Raw genomic sequence first — 13494 nt, 5'->3', positions numbered from 1 at the left:
TTATTCAGCTCCTATTGACGCAATGTTTATAAGGTAAAGCATGCACTTATGAAATTGAAAGATGTACTCTCTTGGCTTTTAAAACAGGAAATCAAATTTGCATCTGACTAGTTGGATAGGAAAAAACTCTTTGAAATTTGCCTTTAAGTAATAGAGTATGCCCTGAAAGGGAGGTACTTAATCAGTCCAAAAAGGAGAACAGAATCGCTTAAAGTCAAATCGAATGTTTACACAGGCTTTTGTAGATTATACCAACAAAGAGCTCAAAAGCCAATAAAGGAACTACATATGCTTTGTATAAGCATGAACTTAATATAATCAAATCAATAATTTGCATTAATAAGTCAGTCTGTGGAGAATTAAGCTAGTAAATAAGGAATAAGGACACAGAAAATTAGATTGTAATGAAAATGAAACACTTTGTTGTTTTCTTGGTACGTTTAAAATGCTTTTATGAACGTCAAATCTATACAATAGGGTTCTTATTAGTCTCTATACTGCTCGATTGATGCACTTGGGCTTCGGTAACACTAACAACAGCACCAATATCCTCTGACTCCGATGTCTTTTTGCTGCTGCAACCAGGAATGGCACTGGCAGAATTTCTTCTTTGATGTCCAGCATCACTTATCTGCTCAAAGTCCTCCTCCATTATGCTAGAATAGTGCTTTTTGTTGGTCTTGTCGTCGCTCACCTCTTGATCGGCATAGCCAAGGGTAAAGGGAAGCTTTAGGGACAATTCCCCACCCATTCCGCTCAGTGTGAGCTTTACTTTTACATAGTAAGACACATAGATGGCAAAGACGTTGCGTTCTTCTGGTGTCTGATGTTGAGCTCTTGGAGCGCTTGAGGCAATTTCCTGCTGCAAACTGCTCTCACCGGCTGCTGGAATCACAGTATACTGCCCATTGCGATTCCCACCCATTGTGCCGGTAGTACTGCCGGCTTGCAGAGAACTCTCAACGGCTAACCAGTTTTTCGTGGGTCCTCGCATAGGGATGAGATGGAAGGTTTTGTGGTATGTCTCCCCTGGTGCTATTTGATCTGATATGCTGCAATCAGCTACTACATTCTTGAATTTTCCGTTGCTAAACATACACACGTCCACATGTTGTACCACAAACACCTGTAAAATTAGAAATGGGGTGTGAGATTTGGGTATTCTTTTACAGAAATTTTCATTTTACACGGGAAATTCGACACTCTGAAGGTGTGGAAGTTCCACTGAATTTCAGGTGATTTTAATCACATTACAATGGAGAAATTCTAGTTGACAATGTGGCTTTACATTTTGGGCGAAATTTACTAGGAGTTTCTCTTTAATATAATCAATATTTCAAGCTTTGTTTTTCTATTTAAAGCTTACACGTACTTCGAAAACTAAATTTATTTAGTTTCTTTGACAAAATATATGCAAAAACTGTTTAAAACTTTCAGCTTAAACTTTTGATTTGACTCTGGTATCACTCTAAAATTTTAATGAGATTTAGATTAATTGTGTCTAATAAACGTTAAAATTTGCGATTTGTGTTTTTGAATCACTGAATACTTATCAATTACCGATACATAACCGATTCATTACTCATTACCACCGATTGAGGTTGATAGGAAATTTCAAGGCCTTTCCAAAAAATCCAAATTTAACCCAATTGGTTGAAAAATGAGCCCTTCAAAGTGGATTTACTTAGAACTTTAAAAATTAAAAATGGCGATTTTTCCGATCATAGATATGGACGAACTGTTCCCCTGGGCTACCTTCAAAATATATCCGAAAATCATTGAAAAACTTCGGGCCAATTTTGTGAAAAACAAAAACAAAAACATAGTTTTAGAAGGGTGGAGGAGGTGAGATGAAAAAGGGCAAAACGTCTAAAGATAGTGTGTTTATATCGGGGGTCATTGAAGACTGGAAGTTGATATTTCTTATTGTTTAAGCCCAAGAACGGTGACAAGTTGAAAAACAAAATCAGATTATAAACACTGATCTCTCTTTGAGTTTGAGCAGTAAAATTAGAAATTTAAACAACTTAAAAAGCACTTTGAAAAATCACTTATCTTTACTATAACAGCCCATCGAGCACCAAATGCTAACTGATTTTAATTCAATTCAGCTGAAAACATGTGTATTTTCAACTGAATTCGGCTATCCTTCGACAATTTTGGTTAGCACTTTTTGTTCGAGAATTGCTGACGGGGCAACTGAACGACTCAGCAGAAATATGCCGAAAACGATGCTTCTTTTAGCTAACTGTGCTCACTGAGATAATATTCTTTTTTTTTTTAAATTTACTTAAATATGGTGTAACGTTTTTTTCTAATCTTTTATTTTAAGAGAATTTCCAGAATACTCTTTTAAATATTTTTAAGCCACGCCCCTTTTAATTAAAAGTTTAATTTAGAAAGTTACACCATTTTCAATGTTCGATATAGGAATAGATTGAATTCTGCAAATGCAAAACACCAACCTAATCTTCCAATAGTGAGCGAAGCAAATGATGATGTTCTCCCATAATGAATGAAAATTCAATGTTCTCTCTTGAGACTATAAACGATATAAAAATAAATATTTTGACTATCCTATGGGGACACTTTCGGTAATCGCCAGTGGAAATTTATTTTACCTCAAGAAGAAAAAGAAATTTTCTGTCTTGCCCAGAGCTTTCGGTCCGGATGTGGACCTTCTTCAGTGGTCGACTAGACTATGTTTTTTGATTTCCTGAAATTCGTTATTTTTGGAAAATTATAATTAGTTTTCTTGCTACTTTTCTAAATTTTCTTTTTGCAATTGTGGCTTTGATGTGATTTGATTAGGCGTTTTTTCTGACTACTGGGGATTTTGACTATCTGGGGATGATTAAGCAATAGAAGGGCCTTGGCATTGTGGTTAGCCTATGACATAGTAGTACGCAATGTCTTCGATTTGGACTAATTTCCTTCTATTATCGATTTTTCCAACGCAACTTTTAATTTTTCAATATTTCCAATGGACTCATACTTACTTAATTTTTCTCGTAAAAATTCTAAATTTTTAGAAATGGTTGCATTATGCTGTTTAATAAATTGTACCAATTGATATTAAAACGGACGAAATTAATTAGCCACACCTTAAAAAGGGGGCGTGGTCAAAAATGCCATTGAGATGAACTTGAAAGATAATATCGGCGCTTGGATCGGAAATTATCGTAGCTTCATCATCAACAATATCAGCAATTCTTGCACAGTCTGAGTATTTCCATATTTTTGCATATTGTGCAAATATATAGTCAATGGTGAAGAATTACTTGCAGAATTTGCAGTAAAAATATACTGCAGTAAATTGAAAACATTTTTTTAAGAAGGAAATAGAACATCCTGTAAAAATGTTACAGGAAAATTTCATTGTCTATTTTGAGAAGAAGCATTTCTGAAACTCATACAAAGTTTTCCTTAAGCCACTTGATGTGCTTTTAACCTGTCTATCGTATAATATTGTTATTGAATTTACCCGAATCTTCCGGACAATCTTGCGACTTTCATTGTGAATATCCACTGTGGCTGAAACTTGTTCACCATGCCTATAGATAGATTTATTGAGTGCCGCTTTGAGACTCACACGTCCCTCTGCCCACAAAAATGGCTTGTCAACAGCACCATGAGGTCCCTGGAAAGGAGAAAGAGGACTAAGTGTGAGGTTGGTTGATAAGAAGAAAGCCACTTAAGAAATTGATAGGGAAATCCAAAATTGTTGGGAGAGAATATTTGATGTAATTGAAAGGATACAAATGGTACAAGGTATAGGGAATTCAATATACATAAGAGAGACATGTAAAACCACTCTCTCTGTCTTGGTCTTTGGATAATAATTCTGCTATAGGATCCATTGAGACTTTCATCCCTTCAGTGTTAGCCGTGTCTCACTTTTCTGCTGTGCTGTGAAGTTTTAATTAAAATGAATAATGTATTCACTCAACCACCCGTAGACACATGAATGTCTTACAATTCCCACGTCAAAGATCGCAGAGGATTTTAATGGGGGTGACAGGGGGGGCTGTTAAAGATGGTTTTGTAAAGCTCACAACAGAATGCAACAATAACACCATTTACTCCAGAATAATATACTTCACTCATCACGTGGATTTTATTATGGTAATGCTTAACCCCGAACGTTTACAAAAGAAAAGGGGTTGGTCAAGTGAAAAAGACTTTGCAGGACGCTGTATTACAGTTTAAGGGTCAGTGAGAAAAAAAAGAGGGTGCGATTAACTTTTTTTCCTCAGAATTTTAACACTTTTTATGTGTAAAAAATATATCAACATTTTTTAATGTTAATTTTACAACTTTTTAACGGTAAAATTAACATGAAAAAGGGTAACTTTAACCCCTAATACACCTAAAAAGGGTAATATTTACACCGATTTTGGATCAATATTGCAGGGTAAAATTAACATTTCCGGATTTCTCTCAGTGGTGTAGCGATAGATAGGCCGTTGCCCTCCCCCTACAAGTTATTCAATAATTAAAAAAAAGACTAAACCGAAAGTAATTTTTAAACCCCTAAAAAGAGGCCTTTAGTGACTTATAATGTTTTTTATGGAGTCTTTATGAGCTTTTTAAAAAGCCCACAATTCTTCAATTTTGATTGAAAAAGAATTTGCGGTGAATTTCTGTACAGAAACATTGCACAAAATCTAATATTAAAAAAATCTTCAAATAGGTTTTTAAAGAACTTTGGAGAAGATTTTTATCAACTTTTTTGAAAAAACCAACGTTGTCTAAGAAGAGCTTTTAGGGGGAGAACTTTGCAGAAAAAAGCTTTTGAGACTCAATATTTCACTCGATTTTTTAAAAATGTTTCGATATTTTCTTCAAGGAAAAATCTTCCTGGTTGTCTTTAGCAAGCTTTTAGCCATTTTCAAACCTATAAAATCAGGACATTTTTCGCAATTTTTTTATTATTATTTTCACCTAATTTTCCCACCATGAAAAACCAATTTCGGAAATGGATTAATGAGAAATGTTGAGGAGAAAAAAATTTCCAAAGATTGAAAGGCAAATTTAAGCTATTTTTGATGCCTTTTCTTTGAAAAAAAAGCTTGTGTATTCATTGTTTGTAAGAGTTCATGAAAAACAAAGGTCAAATTCTTGAGTCACAAGTGATTACTGTCTATTTCGTTTGTCGATTGCCTGGTTAATCGGAAATTTAACCATATCCAAGACCATTTATCTCGTACAACACTCCATTTTGCATTAATCCGAGACACTTTTCCTTCTTTAAAGCAGTGAAGTAAAATTATCAAAATATATTAACTAACAACCAGTCAAAAACTTATCTGCTAACGATCGTTAATAACCTCTCAGTCAGATTAAGATAGGGTTTAAGCCGTTTTTTTTTTCAAGTAAAGTCAGAGCCTTTTCGGTATAAGAACATTTCTTTTGGGACATCCTTCTCAAGCATAACGTAATTTTCATCAAGAAAGGTTACTTAAGATTCAAAATTTGAAGATTTGTTTATGCGTTAGTTGTATTCCTTTCGGAACCGCTGCACCTAGGCCCATTTGATAAATAAAAAAATATATATAACTTTTGTCGTATTTGTAGTTCAACAGACTTTTTAGGAGATGATATTTGCAACTTACGTCAATGATTTTTTTTTCATATAAGCGATAATAAAGTTTTTACAAAAACTAAATAATAAAAAATATATTTTTGAAAATATAGTTAAATAGAACATATTGAAAATATTCAAAATGAATTAAAACCTGGGGTGATGTTTTTCGATAGTATCGACTATCGATTCTGAAAAATTTAAATGACAACTACACTTTTTGCAGCTAATACAAATATTTATCAAGTGTCACATTTTGTTAAGAATGTCACAATAAATGGCTTAACATTGCATAAAAGTGTATCATTCACTTAATCAAACCGATGCAGATTAATCGATATTATCGATTCGATAGTATCGAAAAGTTATGATTTCACCCTTGAAAATCGAAGAGATTAGTTTCGACAAAGGTGGACGGAAATGATCATGTAGGGGGAAGTACGGTACCCTCGCATGATTCATGCTTTGGACTTTTGGACAATTCAACTTTTTTCCATGTTCTTAATTAATTTGAGCTATGGTTCGAGGGGCTGTTCGTAAGCTATTCTTTAATTCTAGCACTTAAGAATGTTCTTCACCGATCCGATCTATCATGTCCGATCGGTAAAGAGCATCCTAGAACTCGTAGAATTCAAAGATCGTTCCAGAATGAAAGAAAAGTTACGGTTATAAAAATATAAGATTTTAGAACAGAAAATTAAGATCACGTAAACAATCGCAAATTATTCTAATTGAGAAGGGCGGCGGGGTCTCTCATGAACCCCAATTTGCTATCCCTAATTGCTTAGCCTTAAGCTCTTATGCCCTCGACACACTTACGACTTAAGCCGAGAAACGGCTTAGTGGAAAATGATAGAAATGCGGTTTAACCATTATTTCGGATATAATTACGCTAAGTCGTCTCTCGGCTAATCTGTCGAGGCCCTTACATAGACCGGCCGAACGGTCAAATGACCGTGGCTTAATTTTTCAGAAAACTTAAAATTATGATAAAATTCAAATTCAATTCACTCTCTTCATAGAGTTTGAGCAATAAAAATTAAAGGTGTTTAGGGATGAATAGGAAAATTTATTCATTGAAGGCAATGAGGGTGAATTTTATCATCAATTGCTTTAGTATGAAGTTTGTAGGCAAAGGAGAATGAATATATTGTACCCATTTTATTTTTTTCCTTCGTCATGATGTGCCTTTTTTCTTGCTTGAGTCTTATTCCTCCACTAACATTTGCAACATACTAAACTGAAAAATGTGTTTAGTAATTTTACGTCATTTTCACATAGAGGTAGAATGTTAAAATGAAAGAGAGGACGAGAAGAAGTTGTAGAACAAATGAGATTTTTTTTGTGGTGGCAAGGATTATGCAATAAGTTCTTTTATGGAAAAACAACCGGGTGAAGATTTAAGTCTAAATTGAATTTTTTTTTGTGAAGGGAGTTTATTATGAAAACACCAATGGATTATTGCATGTGGTTTCTTCACATTAAAATTTTTTAGAGGTATTTTATGAGCTTTCATTCTAACGGTGGACTTTTATTTTATGATGTTGCTTATATGGGGTGATTTTAACATATAACAATGAAGGTGAAAATTGCCAAGAAGGTGTTTGCGGATAACAATGTATAGAGAAAAATGATGGTATATCTGCCATTTCCGCTAAATGAACACTTTGTGCTAAGGCCACAAAACGCTTTTTGGTATTTTTTTTATGTACATAACAACCCCCACGTGGGTGAATTTTATTCTCAGAACACCGGATTCTTATGATTTATTTAAATTCTATAAGGTGCGAGGGTAAATCCACTAGGATTTCCTAATTATTTTCTGATTGCTTCCTTTGCTATTTTCTTGGCATATTTTTAGGGTGAAATTCAGACAATATTCCTCTCAGTATACGTTATAAGGCATAAAATTGAGGGATTTTACAATGAAAACCCACAAGAAATCTCTTTGCCGCAAAATGGTATCCCGGTGAGTCCTTTTTCTTTTGGTCTTCTCTTCTAGGCTTATTGAATAAACATCAAACGTATTTCAAGTTATTTTTATGTTTCCAAACACAAGATTTCTATTTTACAACGTTATTATATTATTTCTGGGAAATATTAATCTTGCAAATATACTAAAAGCTGGTGCTTCCTACTACTTGTCTGAGGCACACCATATGAGGATGTGTATTAAGGATATCTTTTAATTTATGTATAATATTATCTACCTCATTATACAATGGAGAAATTATGCAGCGCTTAAATAGGACGTCATAAATTTATTTCACGAATAGAAGAAAAGAAAAGATTTGCAGGTTAATCAGGTTAATTATACTTTATAAGAAGCAGTTTGTAATACCCTGAGGTGTGTGCTTTCAATATGAATAAAATTTGTGGTGCGAAACTTGAGATGCGCTCGCTATATTTTATTAATAAACTTTGAAACACGTTTAATAACAATATCTGTATAGTTCAAATTTAACATTGTGTCATTTTTTTGGAAACTTTAGTGCTCTCGGTTTTAAAGTTTTGGTATAATTTATTGAAGTCACGTACTAAAATTTTAGTTTGTTTAGCAAAATGAAGAGAAAACACTCAGTATGGAATTTTGCATCACACCGAGAAATACGGAAAAAATGTTACCTGAATTATGTTGAAGAAATACTTTGCATGATATACTGATACAGATATATTACTTTAACCCTTTATAATCGCTTCATCGACCCATTTATTCTAAAACACAAGTCCCAGATCTCAAACTAAAGAACTTTTGTGGCTTAAATGGCCAGTGCAAGAAAAATAGTGCCTCTGGGGAAACCACAAGGGGCCTTACCATGTTATACAGTAGGACTTGGAAATATTATTTACTTTTGAATAGAAAGGACTTTTGCGTCTCTCTCATTTCTACATTTGTTGACATATTCAAGGATACTCAGATGGTATATATTATCACTTGGGACAATATTCTTTTCAAGAAAAACTATTCTGTGAATCATTTGCTTTTACAAATCATTTTGATAAAGGGTTGTTTTCTGCATCTAACAAAAGCTGGCTGAATATCAGTCTAATATCCTTATTTTGATCTTAAAACCCCTACTATGCTTCTTGATTACATCTTTCTGCCACGTATTTTTCTTTTTTCTTTATATTGAACACACGAAAGGAATCATGTCATACTGACTAATACGGCTAGCACACAACGATGTCTCATAAATTTTCGATTATTTATTGAGAATAAAATTTAAAAATTGATGATTCCTATAATATTGTCAAAAACGTTACCAAAACTCCAGTAATGGTATTTATACATGGTACATACACTTCTAAAAAATAAAAAATAATCAGACAATTGAATAAAAAATGATTAATAAAGAAAAAAGACACGGCAAAGAAATGAAATACCATAAAGTGTATTTGACATGCTTCTCTGTAATTTTGATACAAAATTGACGTACGTGAAGAAGGCATAGGGTGGAGTCATCAGTTATGGACGTTATATATCTATAAATTAAACAGCTTGAAAAAATCTTAAGTTACTACCTAAAATAGATTTCGAAAAATCATAAAATTATCAGTTTATGATATGATTAACAGTTCTGTGATTTTTGGAAATTTGTTTTAGGTAAAAATTCAAGATTTTTGCGAGCTGTGCATAAGTGTATACCGTCCATAAGTGATGATTCTACTCTACTTTATTTTTTTTTATTGCAGTACCTGATCGTATCGTCTATTATTTTCAAGGAAAATTCTTTGTTGTATGTTGATTTTAAAACTATCAAAATTTCTATGTGCACAAATTTTTGCCTCTTTTATTGTCGGTGAATAAACTAAACTTTAAACGATGAATAAACAAAAATTTTCCACAGACACCTTGCATAAAAATCTTTCTAATATTTCTCTATATTAAGGGTCTTATCGATACAAAGTAACAGGCATTACAACACTGCAAGAAGCCTAAACGATTTCTAAGAGTTACAATATTAAATTTTCCAAAAACCAGTGTAGGACAATTATGCCAAATTTCGGACAGGTTAAAGCGTCATATTTTTATTTACAAATTGATTTTTTGTTAATTCCTTTTCAGGAGTGTTGTTTAGAACCTTGTAAAGCAGTTTATGAATGTTTATTTTATTTAAATTAATTTTTAATTCTTTTAAAATTGAAAAAAAATCATAGACATTGCTCTGTATATTATATCGGACACCAAGTTTTTCATAGTTTTTTGTCCTTCTAAAACTATTACAAGGTCTGTTTTCACATGATCCCGTTCGTAGAATACATGCTTTTTGCTTCTTAGCCATTGTAAAATTTCTTGAAAATGTAAAAAAACATGGAATTTTGAAAACATAATAAGTGTCCGATATAGGAAGCATAACTTCATTAGTGAACTACTGACGAAATGTCACGGAAAGATTGAGTTGCTTCTCAAAGAGCTCTAACACTTTCTTTTCCACCCACTTTGTCCTGAATCCCAGTCTTAAGTTCCTTGAACCGAATTAAAATCTTCAGGACGATGGAGTGATACATTTCCTGGTCAATTTCGCGATTTCCGCGTAACTCGTTTTAGAATTCTTGAGATGATTGTCAATTTTTAATTTTCGAATGCTTTCCATCTTTTTGCAACTACTTCAGTCAAAAGTAAATATTTTTTAAGAAGAATTTCACCAAAAGAAAGATGATTAAATGCTCTTGAAGCGATCTGGAAGAAAAAAGCAAAACCTAAAATCTACTGCGACTGACTTCATGTCAAACGAATGAGAGATTTTCATGAATTTTTTTCTTATAAATTGTAAAAATGTATAAAAATGAATTGATGTATAGGATGTATACATTAAAAATACACACAGAAAAATGGAAAATTATTAAACAGAAACACCCAGTAATTTAATTTCATATCCAATCCAATGAATACCAATGACCTAATCATAAATCCTTGATCATTTAGTTTTAATTGTAATTTACAAATCTGAAGACATTTTTCATTTTTCAGCTAATGTTGACCTTAAACTCCCGATCTCTTAGCGTCAAAGAGATAGGGATTCTAGCCCATTTCATTGGCAAAGACAGGGGAGTGACATTAGCTCCGAAAAATGCGACCAGTTTTAGTGTAATTTTTTCCCTGTTTTCGTACACATTTCACGAGATATCTCCAAAACTATGTAGATTGCCAATTTACGGTTTTCGGTTGCCTTTTCGTTATTAAATTGGCTTTTATTTTGTATTAGCATTTTTCACTAATTTTTCTACAATGACAGAAAATAGCTAATAAACTCAAAAATTTTTTTGGCTCGCTAGAAACATATGGGAAACATAGGTAATGTCATGCCCTTGGGCAAAGAGCTTCTGAATTTAAAATATATATTCTTATATATATTCTTAAATTTAGAGTCAAAATTTTTCTGTGTGTAATAATAGTAACTTTCTCCAGAGAATGATATTGGTAGACTTTTTATTTAAAAATATAAGTACTTGATCAAACTAAAGTTACGTTGTACTGGAAGCGTCCGATATTGCAAGCTGTACGAAATTTGGCACAGTTTCCCAGCATTGTTTCCTGATAATTTTCCGGAATTCTATTTTCTAATGATTGTCACAAAACATATTTTTAGATACAGAACAAAGAATTGACATCAGACCGAAATTATAATAGGATACTCAACGGACAAAAATACGTATAATTTTCTGGCATCTAAAAGAGAAAATTTACCAATTTTGACCGTAGGATTATAATGGGTTAAAAGTGAGAAATTTTTTCACTCACTATTCAGAATAGTAATAGAATTCCTCAAGGATATATCCTACTCAAGAGCTGTCTGTATAAGAGGTTCTCGTCTCGTCACTCGTCATTGAAAGATGAGAAGTATCTCTTTGAATGTTCAAAGCAAATCGTATTTCCTCGTTTTCGTCAGCATGTCTTCTGTATCATGTCTAATTACACAGGGGATGCAAGAATTGCAAATGTAAGTGATGAATTTTACCCTCTCTTAGACGATCTTTTTTTCAGTGATTTCTCTCAAGTATGCATGAATTGAGTATTAAGGAAGTCACAATTGAAATCATCGTCATTTCTTCAATACAAGGTCGTCAATTGTAAAAGAGAAAATTCAATAAATTCTTGGTTTATGGGGTGGTTGGTATTTGCAGAGGTGTTGTAAATGTTGAATTCTTTGGGGAAAAATCTCTTACACTGATTTCTTTCCATCATCTCCAATATGACATTTATGTATACACTGAAAATGGCAATCATTGACCCTGAGAAATGGAGTAGCATACTAAAGAGACACACATTCAACATTTTTGTGTTATATGTGCTCAAGTCAAAAGGAGAATCACATGAAAATCATCTCTTCGTCTCATAGCTATTTTTATTTTTGTATAGTTTGGCGCATAATATACTTCTTATGAAGAATTTCTATTTAGATGAGACCAAAAAGTTATGGGTGGATTTTATAAGGTTCTTCCCGTAGTACCAGTGTCCTTTTCTCTAAAAGATCTTTTTCAATTCACTTCTACCCTTAACTTTTATATTCTTACTTCACCCCCTGCTCTATAGCCTTCCAGGCAAAATAATACAAATTCGTGTCCCTCCAAAAATAGATATTCTGCGGGACCAGAGAGAAATTCAATGAGTGAAAAGCGTTCATGGTATTAGAGAAAATTTTCATGAGATTTTGAGGGAAAATATTTCATGATATTGTGTATATTCGCTAATGTTGAGGCTGTGAAGGGTGTGAGTGAGTAAATCTCTTAATTTGGATCAATTTTGAAAATTTAATTAAACACACTGACTGCTCCATTCCCTAATTTAACTTTTTTAATTTGAAATTGAACAGTGTTTTCACTCGCACTACATTTTTGGTAATATCAACAAATTAATGATTTTTTTCAGTATAATGGTTGTGACATTGAGGATTTTTTTCAGGAGTGTGTGGGTAGGGTGGATTGGTTGAATATAGAAAAATGAAAATGTGAAATTTTTCTCCAGGGAAATTGTATTGCGACATTTTTCTGGCTTAAATATGCTTCATTGTTAAACTTTCCACTAATCATTTTAGGATGTGGGAGTGATGAAGAAGAAAAAAAGAGTATTACAAGATAAAATTCTATGAAATGGATGTAAATATATATTGTATAAAAGTCACACTGGTGGAAAATTCGTAGGAAACATAAGATGAATGGATTAAAAAGGTATAGAGTTGAAATGGGATTGAAAGAGTCTCACCTTTCAAAGAACAAGAGGATCATGTTGGAGGAACCCTTTTAGATGTAATCCTTTATCTTCGAATTTAAATATACTTTTGGGGGAATGTCACATATATAGCACATTGTTGATTCTGGGGTCTTTTTTTTACCACCAACGACTTTCGCCTCATCATCTCATGGAAATCCTTGATTTTGTGGAATTTTCTGTAAGACAAGCAAAAGTGCTTTTCGTCTTATCTCTTTGTGCAGCTCCTTGAAAGGAACTTGCACTATTGACAGACTTGTTAAAGCAGGACAAGCTTGCAAGGTTATGCAAGTGAGAATATGTTATGCCAATCTTATTTTCATCTTGTATAAATGAATATTATTTTTTTCATAAAAAACAATTGTCCAAACCTGAACTTTGAATAATATAAGTCTTCTAAAAATTCATGACAAATTTTAGGATGTTATAAATAATACTGAGAGATGAGTATTAGCATTTTTGATGAAATGAACAAGATTTGTTTACAGAAAAATATCTATTTTCACAAGAAGTCAAGACGTGCTAAATAGAAATCCTTGAAGAAAACATCCCATTTGGATGAATTTTTACTGTGCACTTCTTGAGATTACTTGAAAATTCCACCCTAAAGCTAATTTCGTCCAGCACTTGACTTATTTCGAAATGCAAATGTCGTTTCTCACCTTGTCTCTAAACATGTATCACATAAAAATTTCACATG

The 13494-nt window shown here is 32.8% G+C and overlaps 2 protein-coding genes across 5 annotated transcripts in view; one reads left to right on the top strand and one right to left on the bottom strand.

The window, feature by feature from the left end:
* Positions 1-13494, top strand: part of LOC129809840 (sex-regulated protein janus-A-like) — a 73018-nt gene that overhangs the window by 8982 nt on the left and 50542 nt on the right. The window lies entirely within an intron of this gene.
* LOC129809834 (arrestin homolog) overlaps positions 420-13494 on the bottom strand; it is a 59752-nt gene continuing 46677 nt past the window's right edge. For all 4 annotated transcript variants that reach the window (XM_055859955.1, XM_055859956.1, XM_055859958.1 and 1 more), the window contains 2 exons: positions 3485-3640; positions 420-1126 (listed from right to left, as the gene is read on the bottom strand). In XM_055859955.1, the coding sequence (XP_055715930.1) occupies positions 467-1126; positions 3485-3640 (816 nt within the window). In that variant the 3' untranslated portion in view covers positions 420-466. The remainder of the gene's footprint in view (positions 1127-3484; positions 3641-13494) is intronic.

The sequence above is a fragment of the Phlebotomus papatasi genome, chromosome 1, assembly GCF_024763615.1.
Source record: "Phlebotomus papatasi isolate M1 chromosome 1, Ppap_2.1, whole genome shotgun sequence".
Taxonomy (NCBI): domain Eukaryota; kingdom Metazoa; phylum Arthropoda; class Insecta; order Diptera; family Psychodidae; genus Phlebotomus; species Phlebotomus papatasi.
This window is presented reverse-complemented; position numbering and strand designations above follow the sequence as displayed.